The 26,540-nt window shown below is 38.3% G+C and overlaps 1 protein-coding gene across 11 annotated transcripts in view; it reads left to right on the top strand.

Moving 5' to 3' along the window:
• The window catches only part of EIF4E (eukaryotic translation initiation factor 4E), a 62,205-nt gene that overhangs the window by 21,754 nt on the left and 13,911 nt on the right, over positions 1 to 26,540 (top strand). For 3 of the 11 annotated variants that reach the window (XM_055111657.2, XM_003829919.5, XM_003829920.6), the window contains exons 2-5: positions 10,215 to 10,321; positions 20,824 to 20,919; positions 24,203 to 24,266; positions 24,961 to 25,074. In XM_055111657.2, the coding sequence (XP_054967632.1) occupies positions 10,215 to 10,321; positions 20,824 to 20,919; positions 24,203 to 24,266; positions 24,961 to 25,074 (381 nt within the window). Of the gene's footprint in view, positions 1 to 2,244; positions 2,528 to 5,284; positions 5,453 to 10,214; positions 10,322 to 20,823; positions 20,920 to 24,202; positions 24,267 to 24,960; positions 25,080 to 25,607; positions 25,692 to 26,540 lie in introns of those variants that run through there. The other 8 variants (XM_055111651.2, XM_055111652.1, XM_057302114.2 and 5 more) reach the window with 6 other exon arrangements.

The raw sequence follows: 26,540 nt of genomic DNA, 5'->3' as shown, positions 1-26,540 counted from the left end.
CGATCTTGGCTCACTGCAATTTCCCTCTCCCGGGTTCAAGTGATTCTCCTGCTTCAGCCTCCCAAGTAACTGGGATTACAGGCATGCGCCACCATGCCCAGCTAATTTTGTGTTTTTGGTAGAGATGGGGTTTCACCATGTTAGTCAGGTGGGTCTTGAACTCCTGACCTCGTGATCCGCCCGCCTCGGCCTCCCGAAGTGCTGGGATTATATGCGTGAGCCACTGTGCCCGGCCTGTAAATTTTTCTAGTTATTTTAAATTATGAATCTTCTGGTAGCCTTTGGTTTAAATAGTAGTGACATTTAAATTTTATCATTAGCCTTGTCATCCTAGATCACACATCTGTTATTTCTTGTGTCTGTGTTATCACCTCCCCAAACCCAGACTGAATTTGTGATGTTGGCTTAAGCTATATAATATGTGCAAAGTAATTTGATCAGTAGGTACATGTTAGTGCTCCCTTAAGAATGTTCTTTAAAAAAATTTATTTTAAAATGTTAAAAGGTGACCACAAGTCTTCTTTTTTTTTTTTTTTTTTTTTTTGAGACAGAGTTTCGCTCTTGTTGCCCAGGCTGGAGTGCCGTGGCTTGATCTCAGCTCACTGCAACCTCTGCCTCCCGGGTTCAAGTGATTTTCCTGCCTCAGCTTCCCGAGTAGCTGGGATTACAGGCGTATGTGCCACCACGCCCTGCTAATTTTGTATTTTTAGTAGAGACGGGATTTCTCCATGTTGGTCAGGCTGGTCTCAAACTCCCAACCTCAGATGCTCCACCCGCCTCGGCCTCCCAAAGTGCTGGGATTACAGGTGTGAGCCAGTGTGCCCAGCCTCCTACAACTCTTTCTAGTAGTTAAGAATGTGCTGGGTGCAGTGGCTCACACCTGTAATCCCAGCACTTTGGGAGGCCGAGGCGGGTGGATCACGAGGTCAGGAGTTCAAGACCAGTCTGGCCAAGATGGTGAAACCCCTGTCTGTACTAAAAATACAAAAATTAGCCGGGCGTGGTGGCAGGCGCCTGTAATCCCAGCTACTTGGGAGGCTGAGGTAGAGAACTGCTTGAACCTAGGAGATGGAAGTTGCAGTGAGCCGAGATCACGCCACTGCAGTCCAGCCTGGGCAACAGGGCAAGACTCTGTCTCAAAGGGAAAAAAAAAAAGGATTCATCCAAGTTTTAGGCCTGGTGCGGTGGCTCATGCCTGTAATTCCAGCACTTTAGGAGGCCGAGGTGGGCGGATCACTTGAGGTCAGGAGGAGTTCAAGACCAGCTGGGCCAAAGTGGTGAAACCTCGTCTCTACTTAAAATACAAATAATTAGCCAGGTGTGGTGGTGCATGCCTGTAGTCCCAGCTACTCGTGAAGCTGAGGCAAGAGAACTGCTTGAACCCAGGAGGTGGAGGTTGCAGTGAGCTGAGATCATGCCACTGCACTCCAGCCTGTGTGGCAGAGTGAGAATCTGTCTCAAAAAAAAAAAAAAGAATCCATCCAAGTTTTAAAACTGTTTATTTGAAGATCAGAAATGCAAGTGTAGACTGTTGGGATTTTTTTTAATTAATAAAATGTGTTCACGTATAGCTTGCTGAGTATCCAGAAATATAAATATTTAGCTATAGCCCAACAAACTTAATCAGCTCTATTCACTCATGAGTTAGTGCTACTTATTTTGATCAAGTAATTAGGTTATTATTTAAATAAACAGCTATTGAATTTTTGTATTTTTGGACACTGCACAATTTGTACACATCATCACAACTCTTTAGTAATCCAGTTACTAGTGATTTTTTGTTATTGTTTAGTTGCCATTTTATATTAATTGAAAAGCACTTTAAGAAGTACTGTCTTTTGAATCATGATTGATATATGATGTCTCAGGGTCTTTTACATGAAAAAATTTTTTCCATGTGAGCAGTGTTTTAATGTTGAAAGATTTGTATTTTGCTAAATCTCCATGTGTTTTTTATTTCAACTTTCTCGGTTAAGGGAGGAGTATAAAAGTCATAGTTTTGATCCTTTATTACAGTAAGGAAGACTGCAGAATCCACAGCCACACTTTCATGAGTGATGCCAGATTAGCTGGTATTCCTTTACTGTAAATAGATGTTTGAAAGCTAAAAACCAAAACAGTTTAATAGCCTGAGGCAGTTTTTCAGTGTTTTCACCAAATTTTTTATTTCTTACAAGACAGGTGGTAAGACTATATTTGTTCTTGTGTACTAGTTAATTAATTATACTAATTTACATATTTGAGGGTGCTGTGAGGAAATGCATGGTTTGTTGAAAAGAACTGAGGACTGACAGCCGCCTCCTCCATGATTACCCTGGCTCTGTCCCACCCTTCTCATGGCGCTTGGGGGACCATGGCTGATCCTGTCCTGAGACAAATTAAGACTCCTGTGGTGAAGCAGTTGGTCGAGAAAAAGTGATGCATGAAAAAGAAGCAAAACAACAAGAAGGAAAGAAAAAAAATGAGAGCTGAAGATGGTGAAAATGATGCCATTAAAAAGCAGGCAGAAAGTCTGCGAGAATCCCAGGTGATAAGCCTTGTTTGCCAGCACAGGTTGGAAGCTGCATATACTGTTCTTTGGCAGATTTTAGAAAGTGAAAAAGACTTGGAAGAAGCTGAGGAATATAAAGAACATTTAGTACTGGATTCAGTGGAGTTAGAAGCCTGAAACTTTTATGTACAGGGTGTTTTTTGCATTAAATCATGGGGTCCAGTTTACATTTCATTATTTTTGACCACTGCTGTGTGTTCAAGTGTGAGAACGTGATTCTTTTTATGTGATTGTGTACATTTCTTTGCCTGATTTAATTTGTCAAATGAATGACAAAACTGAGAACTAACAGTAGATACTACAAGGAACAGAAACGTATGAAGTCTGTTTACATATTTGTATTAAATAATGTTCTCATTAAAGTTATTTGTACACATAAAAGAGGTTTTTACTTACACTTACCTGTATATGTGAGATATTTGACCAATGGGTATTTAGTGTCCTGCTGTGCATAATAATACAAACTCACTATATAGTTGCTTTTTTTCCTGATAGTGGGTTTTTTTGTGTGTCTGGGAGGAAGGGTGAGGTGTACCATTAATGCCTTTTTTACTAGTTTATTGGCAGTCACATGCATTGGCAAGATGAGCAAAGGTGTTGAGCCTGAGGCTGTAGAGCAGAGCACAGTATATATTATAGATTTACGTTGCCTAGAAAGAGAATCTTTGTAACCATATAATTTATTATTCAGTCCTGGCCACCTTTGGGAGTGAGAGTTCTGTTAACAATTATACTGAAACAACAAACAGGTAGAACTAGGACATGTGGTGTTCTTAGCCGTAAACCCTGGTAGTCCTGGATTTAAATGACATGTTTACTTTTCCAGGACTTCAGATTTGTCTGAAGAGTGGAGAGAATAATGGTTTTTTCACGGGCTTATGAAGATTGACTATATTGAGATGATTTATAGTATGTTGAGATAATATGTATGAAAATAATGTAGCACATGGCCTGGTAGTTACTGCTTAGTAAATGTTCCCTATCAAGTAAAAACTCATAGTTTGGATGAGGTGTGAGCTTTTCAAAATCATAAAGCACCACCCTTTTCTGTTCTTACTGTGTCTGTCCTTCTGCTCATTATTTCATGCCTTTATTTTATATAGTGACTTCAATTTACTAGAATGTTGTATTAGTACCTTGTAGAAATAATTGCAGCTGTCTTTGCCATATGTAGCATTTACATTTCTAATATGGACACAGCTGGTTTTCCAGTTCAGCTACAGAAAGTGAAGGAAGGGGTAATATAAGGAAGCACTACTGGATATGGGTCACCAATCATGTTGTTATCCATTATTTGGTGCTGTAGCATTGACCAAACACGTTTATATTTTTGTGTCATCAGGAAGGGGGAGAGTGTTGGTATCAGAATTATTTAGGTGTGGTAACAGTAATCTGGGTAATTATTTCTAACTTAATAACGAGTTCTTTCTCTTTTCATATCCCTACTTACTGTGTGTATGATTGGGGGTGGGGTGAAGGTGGGGAAGGTCTGGTGTAAGGATCTGAGGATAGATAGAAATTATTGAGCCAGGACAATAATTTAGAGAGCATACCCTAGGTAGTTTAGGTTACCACTCCTTGTTCAGATATTACTGGGATATGAATGTTAGTGATTTATCTTCTATTGTTCTTAAAATTTTTTCCTCATCTTAAAATTTAAAGGACTGGAACTTCTTCAGAGTTTGAAGTCTAGTTCAGTATGCCGCATTTACTCAGCTCTTACCTTTCTAAACTCTTACATTAATGTCATCTCAAGTACTGATTGCTCATGGTAGCTGACAGTTATGGATCACTTCAGTGCCAAACTCTTGGATTGTTGATGAAAACCCACACGGCACTTTTTACAAGGGAAGAAACTGATCCTTACAGGGATTTTAAGGACTTACCCTAGATCACTTAAATCCCTATGGTACTCTGAAAGTTTTCTCCTATCATACTCATCTTAAGACTTAAAGGACTCATCAAGTTGGGGTTAGAGGTGGATCCAGGCTGTCTTGTTGAGCTACCCATTTTGCAGTATGGCTCCTAGTGCATCAGGGACTGATAAACCTGGGATTGCTTTTTCTGTTATGAGAGGAAAACTGTAGTAGTGAAGTCAGAGCCTGATATATACAGACTGTCAGTTGCAGCATTATTTGGAAGCACAGAAGATGGTATGTGAATAAATGTGCCTGATATAGAATGTCTTTCTCCCTCTAGCCCCCTTTTTTGTGCCTTTTTTGATGCTTGATTTCAATGTCCTTTATGCTGTTCCTTGGTAATAGATAGTTGCAGCTCAATGCTATATTTTAGCCATTCATGAGGCCAAAGATACGATGCCTTCAGTACAGAAAAGGGGAAATAGGGTATCTGGGAGTACCTTTAAAAGTAGGAAAAGTAGGTTTCCTTACTTCAATTTACTTTAAAATGACTTTATATTGCATTAATCATTATTGTTCTGGGAGGAATACCTATATCTACATATATCAGAAGGAATTTAGGAAGGAGGAAAGTGATAAATATAATTTTAAAAATTTTTTTCTTTCTAAAACAAATCATATGAAACAACTCAGCACAGTGGCTGGTCATATAGTTTGCTCTGAATAAATACTTGGAGAATGGCAAGCCAGGTAACCATTCACTTAAAATTTTTAGCTACTTTATAAAAAGCAACCCTTATTTTGCATTTCCCATGTATCAGACAGTTTAAATGCTTTTATTTTTTAATTCATTTAATCCCCATTGTGATCCTAGGAGATAAATGTCACAATGCCCATTTTAAGATGAGGAAACTGAGGCCACGGAAGTTACTTGCTCTGAATTTTACAGCTGTGAATGGCAGAGCTGGGATTCCAACATGGGGAACATGGCTCTAGAGGGTGTGATCAGAAGCAGTGCATCTCATATTCTGATGACAGTCTGGTTTGTGTTTGTTTTTAAAGTTTCATTTCATTTAATTTTTTAGAGACAGAGTCTTACTCTGTCACCCAGGCTGGAATGCAGTGGTGCTATCATAGCTCACCGCAGCCTTAGAACTCCTGGACTCAAGTGATGCTCCTATTTTGGCCTCCTGGGCTCAAGAGATTCTCCTGCTTTGGCCTCCCAAGGTGTTGGGATTACAGGGATGAGCCACCATGCCTGGCCTTTTTAAAAAAATTTCTAATATAATACTTTTGTAAAATGATAAAGATGACATGCATACAATATGTAAGCCTGAATTTGATTAGTTTCAGCAGATACAAAATTGTCAAATTGCTACAGATTTTCAAAGTGTTTACTTTGCATATCTATACTTAACCTAACTGTCAACCATAACCAGTTTGTGGACCAGCAGTAGTAGTCTGTGGACTATACTTTGAGTTACTGGTTCAAACCATTATTAGTGCCAAGAGGGACTACTGATTATTCCATACTTCAAATAAGGTGTTGGGTGATTTGTCTTAACCTGGAAAAAAATTTTTTGGAAGTTTCTGTGAGTAAGTAGATATTTGTTGAATGAAGGTAATGGAGGACACAAATGGGGTATTCTGAGGGGGAAGGCTCATCATTATTTGTAGAAGTGGTTTATATGTATATTTAGGTTGAGAGTTGCTGAGAAATCTTGAATGTTCAAAACTATGGAAAAGCACATCATGGTTTTGGAATTTAAGCAATGTAGACTTGAACATGATGAGAACCTAAAGTTTAGTCAGATTTATTGAAAACACCACAGAATGATGCTAGATCTGGGAAATATTTACCTCTATAATATTAGGATTGTCCTGTAAGATTAATATTATACCTGTGCTAATTTTTGCAGAATGTAGTAAAAAGCTACCTGACATTCTTTGCAGCCAGTTGTTAGACTTTTCTCGCCCTTGCTTGCTTTTTTTCTTCGCTTTCAACTTTCTCTTGTTGCTATGACAGTTTATTCAGCCCTGGGTTTGCTAAATTACAATACTGGACATTTTTATTTGAAGCTGATAAACTCAGCAAATCTTAAACCAGGTTTAATACTTTGCTCTCAAATTGGTTATCTTTTTCTGTTCCCTCACTTGCCGTTTGTATTTAATCTCTTTGACCTTCTAGTTAATGGCTTTCATTGCCCCCAAGATGAAAGGTACACTTTTAGCCTGACCTTTGAGGCCTTTAACAGTCTCACTCCAACCTACCATTCTAGCTCTTTGGTTTCATGAACCATCTCTTTCAGCCACATTGGTCACTACCTGGATGAACACAGCACCATCCCATGGCCTCGCTCTTACTCCCTATTCTACCCACCTAAAATTCGTTACATGATGCTTTTTCAAGGGAAGATTGCCTATTTTAGGGTAAAAATGTGTTTGACTACTTTGAGATTAGCCATAATCTGCTAAATTAGCCTTTACTTTTTTGTCCAAGTAGTTTATAAACCTAGAAACACTGGTCATTTAATTTTTTTTTTCCTTTTTTTTTTTTTAAATTCCCTGATAGAACCTGAGATCGGTCATTTAGGATGTAATTTCCAGTGAAATTTGCTCATTGAGAGAACACCAGCCTAAGAGAGTAGAGAGAGGAATATGGTAGGATTTTGCAGTAGAGTTTTGTTTTTAAACTGAATGTAAACTTAAAACTATTTAGTGTCTATAGGAAGCAATCTTAAAAATAAGGTTAGATACCTTAAAATAGAACTTGTTTCTTGAAATATTTTTTAGTTCCCATATAGATCATACGAAAAGATGACTGTCTATGCCCAATAAAAATTTTTATGGTATTTCACATCATTCGTTTTAAAATCTAGTATGTTTAAAAAAGACTAAAGATTTTAAATTAGTATACTTACTGATTCATACATACACACATATTTAAAAATGTGTAGCTCCTTTTTTAAGTTGTTGGAAAAGTACAAAATCATGTGTCCTTTTTTGTTTTGTTTTGAGACTGAGTTTTGCTCTTGTCGCCCAGGCTGGAGTACAGTGGCACGATCTGTGCTCACTGCAATCTCTGCCTCCTGGGTTCAAGCAATTCTCTTGCCTTAGCCTCCCCAGTAGCTGGGATTACAGGCGTGCGCTACCACGCCCAGCTAATTTTTGCATTTTTAGTAGAGATGGGGTTTCACCATGTCGGCCAGGCTGGTCTTGAACTCCTGAGCTCAGGTGGTGCACTTGCCTTGACCTCCCAAAGTGCTGGGATTACAGGCGTGAGCCACCATGCCCGGCCAATTATGTGTTCTTGATATGAAGACTGTAGTATCAGTTACTTACAGTGGGACTTTTATTTTAATTCAAAATAACACTTTAAAATTCTAGGAACTGAATATGTTTTTCCTGAATGATAACTTGCTTTTAATTCCTGTATGTCCAAAGACTTGAGAGAGAGAGAGAAAGAGGATTGTTTCTTTTTCTTTCTTCCCCTTTCTTCACTGGGTCTCACTTGCTGAGGCTGTTTTCGAACTCCTGGACTCAAGCAGTCCTCTCGCCTTGGCCTCTCAAAGTGCTGCAATTACAGACATAAGTCCCTGCACCCGTTCTGCTTACGTTTCACAAATACTGGGCAGTTGCAAGTTTTGGCTTAGCTGTTCTTCTCTGTTAGGCCAACCAGAGTTACGCTCTGAAAGTGCCAGTTTAGGAGTTAGCCAAAAACCTGTGAGGGATTTTTACATATATTGAGGAGCCCACTTCTCATCTACAGCAGTTTTTCTCTGGTACCCTGTCCCCCAAAGCCTACCTGCCTGCCAGTCTCTCATTGTTTTCATCGAGACTCCCACTGTCTGCCTGGAAACCCATCATTAATTTTAAGCTAGTGGGATAGGAAATGTCATTCAGTAATTATCTGTTTGAACACTTAAATTTACTGGTAAGTAAATGTTGATAAAAATGTTTGGTTTTAAGGCATTACTTACTGTATGTCAATTTTCAGGCCTTAATCATTCTGTGTAAACATTTAAATTTATTCAGTTAAGTAATCAAGTTAATAAGTTCCTGTTGGGTTAAGTACTGTGATTATTGAGTAAAATCAAGACATGGTCTCCGTTCTGGGTGACTTTATAGGCTAATAGAAATTCTTGTACATGTCATATGTGGATAAGAAAAAACACATCCCTTGGGAGGCCAAGGTGGGAGGATTGCTTGAGCTCAGGAGTTTGAGACCAGCCTGGCCAACATGGTGAGACCTTGTCTCTACTAAAAATAAAAAAGAATTAGCCAGGTATCATGGTGCCTATCTGTAGTCCCAGTTACCGTGGAAGCTGAGGCAAGAAGATTGCTTGAGCCAGGGAGATTGAGGCTGCAGTGAGCTATGAGTGAGACCCCATCTCTAAGAAAAATAAAATACAAAAAAAAAAAACCCATATTCTTTCAAATAAATATTTACCACCTTTCTGCTCTGAGTTCTTTTAGATAATAAATATTTGACTTACATATCTTGTTATGTTAACACAGATCTCTGTTGTTTGCTGCTTCAGTCTGATATCCAAACACTTGTTGCATTGCCCTTTTTTTGGTATCAGTCTTTGTCCTAGTGCCTTTCTTTGGCTCTCTTCTTTTGTTGACAACAATTTATGATAGTATGAAGAGCTACATGGAAGAATGTGTTGAACACCTATTTTAAATTACTGTCCCCAGACTACTTTTCTTTCTGATATTTTTAGATGACAGTGTTAATTTTGTCTAGCCTAAAAGAAGATTTAAGTTCAAGCCAATGTCCATCTTGTTAGGTTCCATTGAAAATATTAAGTTGCCGAACTTTTAGGTTACGATAGGGTAAACAGTATGCCATGAAGGTAAGACCTGCGTATCATTGGCTTGATCACTTTACAAAGCTTTTTTGTCATCATAATGTTGTTTTGTTTTGTTTTGTTTGTTTTTGAGACAGGGTCTTGCCGTGTTGCCCAGGCTGGTCTCAAACTCCTGGGCTCAAGCAATCCTCCTATTAATCCTCCTATTAATCTCCCGAGTAGCTGGGATTGTAGAGACGCACCACAGTGCCCAGTGACACAGTTGTTATACTCTTGAAACTTTAGTTTCCATCCTGTATCCTTCCTGATACCCCCTTCAGTACCATATGCAGTATCTTAATATGATGGTATGTTAAGAAAGATAGAAGATTTTCCCAACTTTGTTGCATAATCTGTGACAGTCTTCCTGCTATTTAAAAAAAAAAGTGCAAGTGGAAGGATAACTATAAATACTGTTATATTTTCAAATTTGAGAAACCGTTTGCTCTTTGCTCTTAATGAAGAGATATGAGAATAGAGAATCATTCTTTAGAGGTTGGTCTGTGGTCTGTTTTATGAAGCAATCTGCTTTAATTCCTTCTTCTTAAAAAATATTACCAGTGCCGGGTGTGGTGGCTCACGCCTGTAATCCCAGCACTTTGGGAGGCCAAGGCAGGTGAATCACAAGGTCAGGAGTTCAAGACCAGCCTGACCAACGGGGTGAAACCCCGTCTCTACTAAAAATACAAAAATTAGCCAGGCTTGGTGGCACACATCTGTAATCCCAGCTACTCAGGAGGCTGAGGCAGGAGAACTGCTTGAACCTGGGAGGAGGAGGAGGTTGCAGTGAGCCAAGATCGCACGACTGCACTCCAGCCTGGGCAACAGAGAGAGACTCTGTCTCAAAAAAAAAAAAAAATTATCAGCATATCAGTTCAGGTTTAGTTAGAATATTGCTGTCATAGATGTGTTAAGACATTTAAAATAATGTTTTATATTATTTTCCACTAGGAAACCACCCCTACTCCTAATCCCCCGACTACAGAGGAGGAGAAAACGGAATCTAATCAGGAGGTTGCTAACCCAGAACACTATATTAAACATCCCCTACAGAACAGGTAAGCTTTCTAACACCTAGGTTTTCTGAGTTAGGCCACAAGGTAAATGGTGAATGGGGCAAGTTTGAAGGGAAAGTTAGATTATGAGACTAGTTTTAGATATGCTAAGGTTGAGGGTTCCATTTTCACTTGGATGACCCATGACCAGCAGACAGTTTTATGTGTGAGTCTTGAGTTCAAAAGGAGCTATGTGAGAGATTAGTTTGAAAAGTATTGGTCATAATGGAAGCCACATTAGTAAATAAGTTCCCTTAAGGAGAAGTGAACTTGACTCAGGACAAAGACCGGGGATACTAGCATCATATAGGAGGCTTTTGTTGAAGAAGAATGCCTATGAAGGATGGACATACAAAGACAGTGGTGGTCGCCCAACGCGGTGGCTCACGCCTGTAAACCCAGCACTTCAGGAGGCGGAGGCGGAGGCGGGTGGATCACCTGAGGTCAGGAGTTTGAGACCAACCTGGCCAACATGGTGAAACCCCGTCTCTACTAAAAAATACAAAAATTAGCTGGGTATGGTGGCAGACGCCTGTAATCCCAGCTGCTCGGGAGGCTGAGGTGAGATAATTGCTTGAACCCAGGAGGTGCAGGTTGCAGTGAACTGAGATCGCGCCATTGCCTGCCAGCCTGGGCAACAAGAGCGAAACTCCATCTCAAAAAAAAAAAAAAAGAGACAGTGGTGGTCATGGAAACCAAGAAGGTGGTTTATTCTAAGATAGGGTGGTTTACAGCACATGTGCTAAAAAGGTCAAATGAAGCAAGATGTCAAAATATACATTGGATTGAACACTTTTAAAAAAGTCCGTGCTGACTTGGGAAAAAGTTTTTTAGTAAGGTTCCATAGAGTAGTTCCATAAAACATGGAAAAAGAGATTAGGGCAGTTTGAAGAGTGAATAGGAGATATACAGATGTATAGAGTAAGAACAGGTGACTTGAAGTTGGACTGAGAATGAGAAATGAGAGCCAGGGAATGTGGAGTTTGAAGGTTGGCTGGTTTGTAAGTGAGAGACTAGAAAAGGGGACAGATTAAAATTAGTTAAGTTTTCATAGTTAACAGTGTAACAGGAAATTGAGTATTAGTTCATTATATGGCTTTTCCCAACTCTTCCCACTCCTTTCCAGTAGGTTTGTTTTTATTTATTTTCTGGGGTATATGAGAATTAACTTGAGTTCACTGAATGCTGATGGTGGGAAGAAAATGGCAGTTCAGAAACATTGTAACAATCTAGAGGAAAGTAAATTGGAATTAACTTCTGAGGTTCTTGAAGTATTTCAGTTCATTTCTTGTCTTTTTTTGTTTTTATTTACTTTTTTTAGGGCAGACCATTCACTCTCTACTTAAAAGAGTCCACAAGTCTATTTATAATTTAGTTTCATTTATTAAAATTTTTTTATGATCTTAATTTTTTAAAATGTTTCCTTTATTCATCATGGAAGACCTACTGAAATAAATAGTTCAAATATGCTGTATGCAGTTTTCTCATAGGAGACCCTTTGGTTCAGTATATCCTCCAGTGAGGAACAAATCAGTTTTTTAGACAATGGAGATTCTCAGCTAGTGGGACATCAGAGGTCAAACAGTCTATAAAGGATAAAATCCTTCCTCAGGGAAGCAATGTACCACATGTATTAGGTTGAACAATTCGTTAGAGGCAGTTTTATATAGTTTAACCTAATAGTAGCACCAAAACCCACATTTTTTTTTTCATTTTTTTCAGTGATATGAAACAAACTCTGTATATCTTCTAGCTGTCTGTGAACCCAGTTCTTGGTGTCGCTTTTATTGTGGGGAGAAGTAAACAAGGCATATATCCCTCACAGCTTGAATGGAGTCTAAGAAGGGATTCTTAAGTGTCCTCATCAGTTTAAAAAAAAAAAAAAAGTTTAAATCTTAAAATGAAGTCTCTGGGGACTTCAGTTTCTCTATAAATTCTACTTTTTGTGTAAAATAGCAAGTATCATTTGGAAAAATACTATGTTTTATGGCTCCAATTTTGGCAGTTTTCTCATTATTTACTTCTTGCATTTTACTTTCTTCACTCCCCAGAGTAGTCAATGTTAAATTTGGTTTGTATTCCAGAAGTATTAAATGCACATATGTATACTTTTTAATACATACGTCTATACAGTTGACTTTTCTGTTTGTATGTGCAGATTTTACCTCATTGTTTTAAACCACCGTCTTGCATTATATTAATATACCACCATATATTTTATTAGGTTTACATTAATGGCTGTATAGATTTTTCTTTTTACACACAGTGCTGTAATTTACATCCTTACATACTTGTGCACTTGTGTGAATATATTTATAGGGTAAAATTTCAGATCTCCTAGAACAAAGATTACCCTTTAACAACCTTTGCGCAGATACTGCCACATTATTCTGTTTTATTGGCTTAGACTTAATAGTTTGAGAGTTCCTGGTTTCTATATCCTTGCTAACTCATGTGATTAGTCTTTTAAGTTGTTGCCAATCAGATTGGTCCCAGTCTGATTTGGGAAAACAATTTCAGTATTTTCAATTTGCATTTTAAAATTGAAGTTTCAAAATATTTTCATATTGATGATTTGTGGTTTTTATCTGAGGACAGATTATTCAGTTCTTCTATTTTTTTTCTTTTGGATTATCTTTTTTTCCCCCTACTTTCAAGCTAACAAGTTATGGAATATCTTTTCAAGTTTATTTCCAAGCATTTTATATTAGAGTGCTAACTCACCCAAGGCAGGGAAGTTGGAGGAGTATTAAGTCAGAAACAGGTTATCCATATCATTTGTCTTCTAACATTGTCTGTGGAATTGTATGGTTTTTTTTTTTTAGAGGTCTTTAATTTTCATGTAGGCAAATACTGCTTTTCCTCAGTGGTTTCTGGGTTTCATATCAATTTTAGGAAAACTTTACCACACAGTTAAGCTTTTTTTTTTTAAACTTTTTAATAGTTGCATAGTAGTCACTTGCGTGGATGTATGATATTTTATTTAAATCTGCAGTACTCAAGTATTTGGTCTCATAATTCCTTTACACTCTTAAAAATTATTGGTGACTCTACAGAGCTTTATGTGGATTTTTATCTATTGTTATTTACTATATTTTTACAGTAAATAATGCTAAGATGTTATTTTATTTTTCACATTTAAAAATGTATAATTTCACCTGAAAAACTTGAGAAATGTAAAATTATTCGTTTAGAAAATCTATCACATGTTAACATAAGTGACATTTTGTAATGAAAATAAGTATTTGAAATAAAAAATATATAATGGGAAGAACAGCATTTTTGCCATCTGTTTTTTTTTTTTTTCGGAGTCTCGCCCTGTCGCCCAGGCTGGACCTCCACCTCCCGGGTTCAAGCGATTCTTCTGCCTCAGCCTCCCTAGTAGCCGGAACCACAGGTGTGTGCCACCATGCCCGGCTAATTTTTGTAGTTTCTGATAGAGACGGGGTTTCACCATGTTGGCCAGGCTGATCTTGAACTCCTGACCTCATGATCCACCCACCTCGGCCTCGCAAAGTGCTGGGATTACAGGCATGAGCCACCGCGCCTGGCCGCATTTTTGCCGTCTTAGAAGTCAACTGGATTTTCATAGCTGTTTCTGCCTTCAGTCTGTGGAGTTAAGATGTTTCATTGGAAGTATAAGAAGACAATACAGCCTCACACAGGTATTTGGTTGGAAAAGGGAGAATAGTTTTTAAAAGCCTTTAAAAATAATTGTTGATATGCTCCTTTGATGCACTACTAGGTTTCTTTTTTTTCCCCCGTTTTTCGTAGGACACGTGCTCAAAGAGATACTAGGTTTCTTAGAGGCTAGTTGCAATGTGGAATCTGAAACCATATCCAAGAATTTTTTTCTACTTTGTTACATTAAAATCCATTGGTCTGTCAGTGTCTTGCATCTGGAATGGATCTCTTACCTGTGTAAGATTTTTAACATCATACACTGCTTATTTGGAAAATAATGGTTCAGTGAGTTATGCAGATCTTCCAGTGTTGACACATTTTCTTATATTGTATCAAACAATAATAATTCATTAATATTACCTCTAAACTCATTAAGCGTCTTTGATTTTTAGGAAGTTGTCAGGCTTACAGTGGCAGATGAAATCTTTCTAAAATTCTGATTTTTATACTGAAAGCTTAAATTTTAAGCAACAATCTTAAGTTCAGACAATTGCCTAAATATTGTATTTTGTTGTACAGTAGTGGAAGTGGTTTTTGTGCAGATTATGAAAAATATGGAAATAGAATGAAATTTAATGAAACTGGTAATGTTTATTGCCTCATCAAAGTCATTCCTTTTTTTTTGTTCTCAAGACGGAGTTTCACTTTGTTGCCTAGGCTGGAGTGCAATGGTGCGATCTTGGCTCACTGCAACCTCCGCCTCCTGGGTTCATTTTCATGCGTCTGCCTCCCAAGTAGCTGGGATTGCAGGCACGTGCCACTATGCCCATCTAATTTTTGTATTTTTAGTAGAGACAGGGTTTCACCATGATGTCCAAGCTGGTCTTGAACTCCTGACCTCAGGTGATCCACCCACCTCAGCCTCCCAAAGTGCTAGGATTACAGATGTGAGCCACCGTGCCTGGCCCAAAGGCATTCTTATATGAAACTCACATTATTAGTACTGTGAGAGCTGGTAGTAATAAATGTACAGTGACTACTCGTATAGTTTTGTGTCACTGTCTTGGTTCTTGCTAAGGCACCAGCAGATTTAACTACTGTTGCTTTTGCACCGTTAGTGCAAATGTGAATACTGAAAAGCAAAGTGACTTCTTAGCATTATTATGAAAATGGATCTTAGGGCCTCCTGCCTGTCTGCAGACCACATTTTGAGAACTGCTGATTTAAATAATTCCTTGTTGATAAGCGCTTAGGATGTTTTCAAATTTTCCAAAACGTCATTTGTTTGTTTTTGAAGACAGGGTCTCACTCTGTCACCCAGGCTGGGGTGGCGTGTAATCTCGGCTCACTGCAGCCTTCACCTTCCGTACCCAAGCCATCTTTCCACCCCAGCTGGGGCCCCACAGGCATGCACCACCACCATTTTAGTATTTTTTGTAGAGTTGGAGTTTTGCTATTTCCCAGGCTGGCCTTGAACTCGTAGACTCAAGCAATTCATCCACCTCGGCCTCGCAAAATACTGGGATTACAGGCATGAACCAACATGCCTGGCTTTTTTTTTGAAGAGACATGGTCCCATTCTGTCGCCCAGACTGGGGAGCAGTGGCATGATAATAGCTCACTGCAGCCTCAAATTTCTGGGCTCAAATGACCTTCCCACATCAGCTTTCTAAGTAGCTAGGTCCATAGGTGTGCACCACCATGCCTAGCTAAGGTTTTTTGTTTTTTTTTTTTTGAGAGATGCGGGGTCTTGCTATGTTGCTCAGGCTGTTCTCAAACTCCTGACCTCAAGCAGTCCTTTCCCCTTCCCCTTCCATTCCCTGTCCCTGTCCCCATCCCTGTCCCGTTCCTTGACAGGGTCTTGCTCTATCACTCACGTTGGCGTGCAGTGGCATGATCATAGCTCACTGCAACCTCGAACTCTTTGGCTCAAGCAATCCTCCTGCCTTGGCCTCCAGAGTGGCAGGGACTATAGACACATGCCATCATGCCTAGCTAGTTTTATTTTATTTTATTTTATTTTATTTTATTTTTTTGGAGATGGAGCCTCGCTCTGTCACCAGGCTGGAGTGCAGTGGTGCGATCTCAACTCACTGCAACCTCCGCCTCCCAGGTTCAAGCGATTCTCCTGCCTCAGCCTCCTGAGTAGCTGGGACTACAGGCGCGTGCCACCACGCCCAGCCAATTTTTGTATTTTTAGTAGAGACGGGGTTTCACCGTGTTGGCCAGGATGGTCTCGATCTCTTGACCTCATGATCCACCCACCTTGGCCTCCCAAAGTGCTGGGATTACGGGCGTGAGCCACCACGCCCAGCCCATGCCTGGCTAATTTTTTAAATGTCTAGTAGAGATGAGGTCTCACTTTGTTGTCCAGGCTAGTCTTGAGCTCCTGGGCTCAAGTGATCCTCCTGCCTCAGCCTCCTAAAGTGCTGTTATTACTGGTATGATCCACCTTTCCTGGCCCCATAGATCTTTATGTGTTTAAATGGCTGGGTGCAGAGGTTTTTGTTTTGAAAAAAGATTGAATTATTTTTAAAAATCCAGCATATATACTTGACCTCGTTGGTGGTTTTCTTGCCTTTTCTTTTTCTTTTTTATTGATAATGGGGTGGCAGTTGCTGACAAATTATCAAGTACATGTTGAAATGCATCTCATTTTTCTGTCTAGGTGAAGTTACCAAGCATTAATTATAGGATTATGAAATATATATTCAATTTGGAAGGCTCTTCAGACAACATTCGTGTTGATGAGAAAATGAAATTTCCCTTTGACTTCCCTTTGGTATTGTAATTCAGAGAATATTCAGTTTAATTCTTCTAAAGGAGAATCATCTTGGGATAATAACATTTAAGTGTAACTTTAATGTTCCACGAGTTTATCTTCAAGGCATTAGAGAAAATATTATACAGGCGTACCTCATTTTACTGTGCTTCACAAATCATGCCTTTTCTATAAATTGAAGGTTTGTGGAAATCCTGTGTCAAGCAGTTCTGTTGATGCCATGTTTCCAATGGCATGTGCTCACTTGGTGTCTCTGTGTCACATTTCAGTAATTCTCACGATATTTCAAACTTTTATTGTATCTGTTATAATCTGTGATCAGTGATCTTTGATGTTGCTATTATAATTGTTTTGGGGTGCCATGAACATTGGCCATATAAGATGGCAAACTTAATTGATAAATGTTGTATGTGTTCTGACTGCTCCACTGACTGGCCATTCCCATCTTCTTGTCCTTGGGCCTGCCTATTCCCTGAGACACAACAATGTTGAAATTAAGCCAGTTAATAGCCCTACAGTGGCCTCTACATGTTATAGTGAAAGGAAGAGTTGCATGTCTCTCACTTTAAATCAAAAGCTTGAAATGATTACGCTTACGAGGAAGACATGTCAAAAGCCAACACAGGCCAAAAGCTAGGTCTGTTGTACCAAATAAGTTAGCCAGGTTGTGAAAGCAAAGGAAAAATTCTTGAAGGAGATCGAAAGTCCTCCTCCAGCAAACACATGAATGATAAGAAAACAAAACAGCCTTATTGCTGATATAGAGTAAGTTCAAGTGGTCTGGGTAGTAAATAAAACCAGCTACAACATTCCCTTATGACAAAGCCTAATCCATAGCAAGGCCCTAACTCTGTTCAGTGTTATGAAGGCTGAGAGAGGTGGGGATGCTGCAGAATAAAAGTTGAAAGCTGGCAGAGGTCAGTTATAAGGTATAAGGAAAGTCACCCCCATAAAAGTACAAGGTGAAGCAGCAAGGGCTGATATAGAAATTGCAGCAAAATCTCCAGATCTAGCTAAGGTAATTGATGAAGGAAGTTTACACTAAAAACAGATTTTCAGTGTAAACGAAACAGTCTTCTACTGGAAGAAGATGCCATCTTCTAGGACTTTGCTAGTTAGAGAGAAGTCATTGCCTAGCTTCAAAGCTACAAAGGACAGGCTGACTCTTGTTAGGGGATCTTGCAGCCGATGACTTTAAGTTGAAGCCAGTGCTCATTTGCCATTCCCAAAATCTTAAGAATCCTGAAGAATGATGCTAAATCCACTCTGCCCATGCTCTAGAAATGGAGCAACAAAGCCTGGATGACAGTGCATCGATTTATAGCATGGTTTACTGAATACTTTAAGCCTACTGTTGAAACCTACCGCCCAGAAGAAAAGTTTCCTTTCAAAATATCACTGCTCCTTGATGATGCGCCTAGTCGCCCAAGAGCTCTGAGAGAGATGAATTGTTTTCATGCCTCTTAACACAGTGTACTTTCTGCAGCGTATGGAGCAGCAAAGAGGAATTTTGACTTTCAAGCCTTATTATTTATTAATAAGAACTATATTTCATGAGGCTAAATGCTGTAGATAGTGATTCCTTTGATAGATCTGGACAAAGTAAATTGAAAACCTTCCGAAAGGATTGAGCATTCTGGATGTCATTAAGAACATTCATGATTCATGGGAGGTCGGAATATCAACATGAACAAGAGTTAGGAAGAATTTGATTCCAACCTGTATTGATGACTTTGAAGCGTTCAAGACTTTAGTGGAAGAAGTAACTGCAGATGTGCAGAGAGCAAGAGACCAACAGTAAGAAATGGAGCCTGAAGATGTTACTGAATTGTTGCAGTCTCATGAGAAAACTTGAATGGATAAGGTGTTGCTTCTATGGGTGAGCAGAAAAAAAGGTTTCTTGAGATGGAATCTATTCCTGGTGAAGATGCTGTGAACATTGTTGAAGTGACAACAAAGGATTTGAATATTACATAAACCAAATTGATAAAGCAACTGCAGGGTTTGGGAGGATTGACTCCAATTTTGAAAGAAATTCTACTATGTAAAATGCTTACAAACAGCATTGCACGCTACAGAGAAATCTTTTGTGAAATGAAGAGTCAATCAGTGTGACAGACTTGGTTGTTGTCTTAAGAAATTGCCACAGCCACCCCAATCTTCAGCAACCACTACTCTGATCAGTCAGCAGCAAACAAGGGAAGACCCTCCATCAGCAAGATTACCACTCTTTGTAGACTCAGATGATCGTTAGCATTTTTAGCAATAGAATTTTTAATTAAGGTATGTACATTTTTTTTTAGATGTAATGCTATTTCAGACATAATGTAGACTACAGTATAGTATAAACATAACTTTTACATGCACCGGGAAACCAAAAAATTTGTGTGACTCTCCTTAAAGATAGTTCCTTTATTGTGATACTCACTTTATTATGATGATCTGGAACTGAACTCACAATATATCCAAGGTATGCCTCTATATATAATATGTTAGGTATATATAAGCTATTATGTATTATGTAGGAATAAAACTATTTTAAGAGAAGTATATACAGATATATTAAAACTGGTATACATTATTTCAGAACATATCTATGCAGCATTACTCAATCTTTATTGTTTTCCCAGTTAGGTATTTGATTAAATATAGAATCACATTTAATAGGTTCCCCACTCCTGGCACTTTCATTTCTTCTTGGCTAATTTGTTCCTCTGAGAAATAGCCAACCTGTTTCTCGCCTTCTTTTTTTTTTTTTTTGAGACAGAGTTTCCCTCTGTTGCCCTGGCTGGAGTGCTGTGGCACAATCTCGGCTCACAGCAACCTCCACCACTTGGATTCAAGTGATTCTCGTGCTTCAGCTTCCCGAGTAGCTGTAATTACAGGCACATACCACCAGGCCTGGCTAAATTTTTTTGTATTTTTAGTAGAAACCAGGTTTCACCATGTTGGCCAGGCTGGTCTCAAACTCCTGACCTCACGTGATCCGCCCACCTCAGCCTCCCAAAGTGTTGAGATTACAGGCTTGAGCCACCGCGCCTGGCCCCTTGTCTTCTTTTATAGTTTAAGTGTCTGCTGTGTTGTTTTTTTTTTTTGGTTTTTTTTTTTTTGAGATGGAATTTCGCTCTTGTTGCCCAGGCTGGAGTGCAGTGGCGTGATCTCAGCTCACCGTAGCCTCCTGCTTCAGCCTCCCAAGTAGCTGGGAATACAGGCATGCACCACCATGCCTGGCTAGTTTTGTATTTTTCATAGAGACGGAGTTTCTCCATGTTGACAAGGCTGGTCTCGAACTCCCAACCTCAGGTGATCCGCCCACCTCAGCCTCCCAGAGTGCTGGGATTACAGGCGTGAACTACCGCGCCCAGCGGTGTTTTTCTTAAATAACTGTGCTTGCTTATCTCTGTCAGAGCACTTAGCACACTGTAGTTGTCTCTCTGCGTCATTTCTGTGAATTCCGTTGAGTGATGAGTTTCAGTGTGTCTTGGGTCTCTAGGTATAGCAGGGAATCTGTTATGTAGTAGACATAACATACATATTTTTTAAATGAAAGAAATGGAGAACTCTCATTATTTGCCACTGTAATAACAACTAGCATTTTGCTTTTTTCCCTAAATTTTTGTGGTAAACATAAACATTTACAGTATTAACTATTTTTAAGTGTACAGTTGAGTTAATGTTAAGTACTTTCTGCAACCAATTATTGTGCAACTAATCTCCAGAACTCTTGTTCATCTTCCAAAACTCTGTAAACTCTATAACCCTAAACTCCCTTCTCTTTGGCTAGTGGCAATCACCATTCTTTTTGTTTCTATGAATTTGACTTCTTATACCTCATATAAGTGGAATCATACAGTATTTGTCCTTTTTGGAGGGGGGCTGGCTTATTCACTTAATGTCCTTAGCTTCCCCTCATGTTTTATCAAGTGTTAGAATTTCCTTCATCAGGGCTTTTTAGTATTCCATTGTGTGTATATATACATTTTTCATTCATCTGTTGATGGACAGGTGGGTTGCTTCTACCTTTTGACTTTTGTGAATAATGTTGCTTTTAACATGGGTATGCAGCTACCATTTTCTGACACTGATTTTTTATTTTTAGATGGGCACTCTGGTTTTTTAAAAATGATAAAAGCAAAACTTGGCAAGCAAACCTGCGGCTGATCTCCAAGTTTGATACTGTTGAAGACTTTTGGGCGTAAGTAACCATTTGTTTTAGTATGTTTGTTGTTTTATTCGTTGTGTAGTTTTTTTATTTTTAAGTCGAATTCACAAAATGAAGTGTGAGTTAAACAGTTAATGAATGTTCATCTATTTTTTTATCTCCTCACAAAAGTTTGAATTGGTGATTATGCTTTCTTAGTTTTACAGAGCTTCAATCTTGTCATCCCCCAGCCCCAATTATTCTGTTTCTTGTCCTGAGATATCCTTAGCTCAGGAATCCATTATTGCCCTTAGAACTTTTGACAGCTAGTTGGAACTTGTTCCACTCCTGGTTGCCAAGATACATTTGCCTCATAACTGGGTATTGCAGTGCGTTGTTGGGTCCTCATTTCTGCAAACTGTTTTCAGTGCAATATCTGGAATTTCCTGTACCAGAGATTTTAAGATATCAAAGGCTGAAGTGTTCAGAATTCACGGTTTGTCAAGGGAATGCCAGTATCTATCATGATACTTTATTCATTTCATTATACTTTGATCAACCTCAAGAAGAATAGTTGAAATATTTTTGAAATTTTGTTTCTGTATAGCAGAAAGTTAAGAATTGGGATCATCAACTTTTGCATGACCTTAAAACAAAATTTAAGGCTGGGCTCAGTGACTCATGCCTGTAATACTAATACTTTGGGATGCTGAGGCAGGAAGATCAGTTGCAGCCAGGAGTTCAAGACCAACCTGGTCAACATGAGTCCCTGTTTCTCTATAAAATAAATAAAATTAAAAATTATAAAGTCTATTTCAAGAAGTTTTGATAATTGATTCTCTTAAAAACAAAGTTAATCCAGTGTGTCTAATTTACTTGGAGAATGACTAGGGAGGTACTATTTGAGACCATGAAAGGCAAAACTCTTTAATAAGCACTTTAAATTACCTAGCAGTTATCTAAATATTCTAACTTGTACATCTTTTTTTAGGATCATATACATGCTGAATTAGTGATGCTACTCTTATGTTTTAATGTAACCCCCTCAAGATATTCTGCTCATACAAAGAAATAGATTGTGGTATAAAATTTATACATATGTATGTACATCTTCAACAGCAGAAACAATATTTTTCTGTATATTTCCAGTGCTTGGCTTCTAACAGATATTTTGTATTCATTTGTGTTGCTGAAAAAAGCAAAGCATACGATTAAAACCATAAACTTTGAGAGTATTTGAGAACATTCATTTGAGAGTAAACTTTGAGAGTATTTATTTTTTATTAAAAGCATTGACGCTTAATAATAACTACATTTAAGGCCTAATAATTTATAGGTCTAGTTTTCTAGTTAAACTAGGATTATTCTTCTTTGCCCATCATCAAAACATCAAGTAGTTTTTCTTCTCTAGTTTTGTTTATTCAGGACTCTTAAATAACTCCAGTCTTCTGCACCCCCCCAAAAAAAAGCGTTTCATTCTCCTACAGAGAAAAAGGAAGCCTTGAGCCACCTTCCCCAATCAGATTTGCATTTATCTAGTTTGTTTGGCTTTTACCAGTTTACATAATTCTACCTTCTAATTAGAACAGTTCTCCACGCTTCAGTTACATGTAGTCAGTGTCATTACATAGTAGGTTTTTATACCATAACTTAGAGATATGAAGGATTTTTCAGTTTTCTATAAATGTGTGGGCCACTTCCTAATTTCTGTTTTTTTCTAGCAAATTTATTGCAGATAACCATTGAGTCCTTTTGTATTTATCCAGACTGCATAGTCTTAGGATTCTGTTTAGATGTGCCATTATAAATTCTCATGATGGACTTACTTGAGAGACCTTTGAGCACCACAGAAGAGAAAGGAGGCAGCAAAAGGGAAAAAGTATTTTATTGAAGGTCATTCCCACAATATCCCTTCATTTTATGACATTAGTAGCGCTAATTTTATAGTCACTTAGTGTCCAGGCTTTTTTTGTTGCCTAGTGGAGGCTGTCATTGATGATGTAGTTGGGAGTTACCATTAGGTAGTGACTCAGCAAACCTTATGTGGTCTTAGGTTGTCTCACCTAAACTATATTTGTGTGTTATACTATGGAATTTGATTTAAAGATGCCAACTTCTTTCTTAAATCTTTTTTTTTTTTTGAGATGGAGTCTAGCTCTGTCACCAGGCTGAAGTGCAATGGGGTGATCTCGGCTCACTGCAACCTCCGCCTCCTGGGTTCAAGCGATTTTCCTGCCTCAGCCTCCCTAGTAGCTGGGATTACAGGCGCATGCCACCACACCCGGCTAATTTTTGTATTTTTCGTAGAGACGGGGTTTCATCATGTTGGTCAGGCTGGTCTCGAACTCCTGACCTCATGATCCACCTGCCTCAGCCTCCCAAAGTGCTGGGATTACAGGCGTGAGCCACTGCACCCGGCCCTTAAATCTTTACCTGAAATATTCCTAGATGGGGTTAACATAGCACCAGGAGAACCAGACTAAGGATAGTAGAATCATCCATGGTCTGTAGACACAGCTAAGATCATTATTTCTGCCATCTAATATTGGAGACAAGCAAAAGATTCTTAAGAGTTGCCAATTTTTAAATCAATTTTGCTGTAAAAGACTACAGGAGATCAAATGATCTAAGCCTCCTACCTTCAGGCAAGCAACTAAGTCATCGCAAATGTTATTCTGTTATTTTGATACTTGGGAAATAGTTTAGAAATACAGACTGCAGGGTTCCATCTTATATTTAGGTGATTATAATCCCAAGATGTAGGGCTTGTAACTATATTTATTTATTTATTTTTCTAAAATCAGTTTTAAAATGATTATTATGTTGACTAACCAGTGACAGTTCGTGGTGTTTGGGAACCATTGATCTATTCTACTCTTGGATACCCTCAAGGATAATGACTGTTTCAGTCATGCAATCCTGATGGTCAGGAAGTTCATCGTTTCTGTTTTTTTTTTTTTTTTTTTTTTTATGTTTGTGAAAAAAACTGTGTATTAACTTCAGAAATTATTTCATCTACTTAAAGCCACCTTATACCTCTCTTCTCAGTTTCTTATATATATACATATGTATGCAGTGAGTTAACTAACATAAAATATATTTTTGTCAGAGCAGTCACTAGAAGTTTTTTTGAAAATTATACCTGTCATCTGAAGTTGATTATTTAACTGCTTTTAAGATCTGTTTTGTCCATTTTAGAAATTGACTCCTTAGAAACAAGTAAACATGAACTTTTATCTGTTTATTTTCATCATATGTTCTAAATGTATATATATGTAAGCACCTAAACTCTATATTACATATTCTGTGTTTTTAATTGTTATTTTCTTTTACCTAGTCTGTACAACCATATCCAGTTGTCTAGTAATTTAATGCCTGGCTGTGACTACTCACTTTTTAAGGTATGCTTAATTGGTGATTTTATATATTTATTATAGGACTGGGCCATTTGGTATTCATTAAGAAATCTTACCATAAACTTAGGAATATTTGATAGTGTGATGAATAGGCTGATAATTTAATTGGCTGTAGTATGCTTTAGTATCAATATATCTTACTCTATTTGTTTATAAAAATTGAGAGAGTTACTCTGTGGGCACATACTGAGATTGATTTTGATGAGAGCTTTGATTATCCAGTCTACTCCTTCCTTTATATATTTGAGCAGACTGAGTTTATCAAGCATTCTTAACCTTAGGAGCATGGGTCCTTGGAATACTTACTATTGGGCTTTGTCAGGTGGTAGGGGGACGGGACATTCATTAACTGAAATTGCATAGTTTTTGCATGTATTTTCTAGCTGTAGAAATGTACAGAGCTTCTAAAATATGTTTGCTTCTCAGAAAGTTTAAGAACCTTCAAATTAAGTGAAACCCAAGATTTGATAGCTAATAAGTGACAAAGCCAGGACTCTAATTCTGCAATGTCATGCCTCTGGCTTTAAGTCTTATGTGTTGTTTAAAAACTACATCAATGGCAGTTTTATGGGCAATAAAATAAGAAGTTGACAGTGTTGTTGCTTAACTGTTTCTAATGATTATCTCTCAAAGTCAAGGTAACAATGTTGTGTAATACTGTTGTCTCCTAACCCTGTAGGATGGTATTGAGCCTATGTGGGAAGATGAGAAAAACAAACGGGGAGGACGATGGCTAATTACATTGAACAAACAGCAGAGACGAAGTGACCTCGATCGCTTTTGGCTAGAGACAGTAAGGTTTTAAAAGTATAAAGCAGTTTTAGAGGTAGTTTTGGAATACTGATACTTAAGATATGTTATGTTTTACATTAGTTACTTAATTTAAGAGAAGGATGCCCAACACTAGAAAATCAGGGTCAGTAATTATTTTTGTTCTGTCATATGACTCCTGTTTATAGTACAGTGAAACATCCTACCACATTTTAAGTCAGATATTTTAAGTGATTGGCAGTTGACTCTCACCACAATAAGCTCACTGTGGTCATTTCATTAACCTCAAAATTATAGAACCTTACATTTTGTATGATTGAAGTTTTTGCAACCCTCTTACAGCATTGCTATATGTATACTAAACTTTTAAATATTTATATTTTTAGAGCGAGGGTCTTGCTCTGTTGCCCAGGCTGGAGTGCGGATATTTATTTATATGGCTCATTTCAGCCTCACCCTCTGGGTTCAAGTGATCCTCCCACTTCAGCCTCTTAAGTAGCTGGGACTACAGGTGCATGCCACCATGCCCAGCTAATTTTCTAATTTTTTTCCTAGAGATGGGATCTTGCTATGTTGGTCTCAAACTTCTGGCCTCAAGTGATCCTCCCACTTCAGCCTCCCAAAGTGCTGGAATTACAGGTGTGAGTCACAGTGCCTGTCCCACTAAACTTTTTAGATCAGTGAAGCAAATAATAAAATTGTTGTGTACTACCATTTGACCTACATGTTGTGATATTAACTGGAACTTCTGGCTTTACAAGACAAATTAAATATGAGATAATAAGCATTTTCTGTAGACAGAGGTTCCAAACCCCAAGCTTATAGGAGCGGGGTTTGTAGTCTCTTTTGTATCCCTAGCACTTGAAACCGTGCCTGGTTTATAGTTAGCACTTGTTAAGTTAATCACTTTAAATGTTTGAATAAGTGACTATTTTGCTTTTTTTTAGAGACAGGGTCTTGTTCTGTCGCCCAGGCTAGAGTGCAGTGGGGCCATCATAGCTCACTGTAGCCTCCTGGGTTCAAGCAATCATCCTGCCTTAGCCTCTCAAGTAGCTGGGACTACAGGTGCATGCCAGCACAGCCAGCTAATGAATGAATGACTTTTTAAGAAGAAAAATCTGTTTTTGAGGGGGAAGATCATGAGCAAATACCATTTTTGAATTCCACATTAAAAAGTCAGGACATTTCCATTTTGCAGTTAAAAAAAATCTTCTGGAGATGGATGGTAGTAGGGATGGTTGTACAACAATGTTGAATGTACTTAACACCACTGAACTGTACACTTAAAGGTGGTTAAAATGGTAAATTTTATGTTATTTGTATTTTACCACAATTAAGAAACCTGTTAGGGCTGGGCTCACACCTGTGATCTCAACAATTCAGGAGGCCGAGGCAGGCATTTCACTTAAACTCAGGAGTTCAAGACCAGTTTGGGCAACATGGCAAAACCCTGTCTCTACAAAAAATGCAAAAATTAACTGGGTATGG

Source organism: Pan paniscus, chromosome 3, assembly GCF_029289425.2.
Source record: "Pan paniscus chromosome 3, NHGRI_mPanPan1-v2.0_pri, whole genome shotgun sequence".
In the NCBI taxonomy this organism is placed as follows: domain Eukaryota; kingdom Metazoa; phylum Chordata; class Mammalia; order Primates; family Hominidae; genus Pan; species Pan paniscus.
The sequence above is the reverse complement of the archived record's forward strand: the minus strand, read 5'-3'. Positions and strand labels throughout refer to the sequence as shown.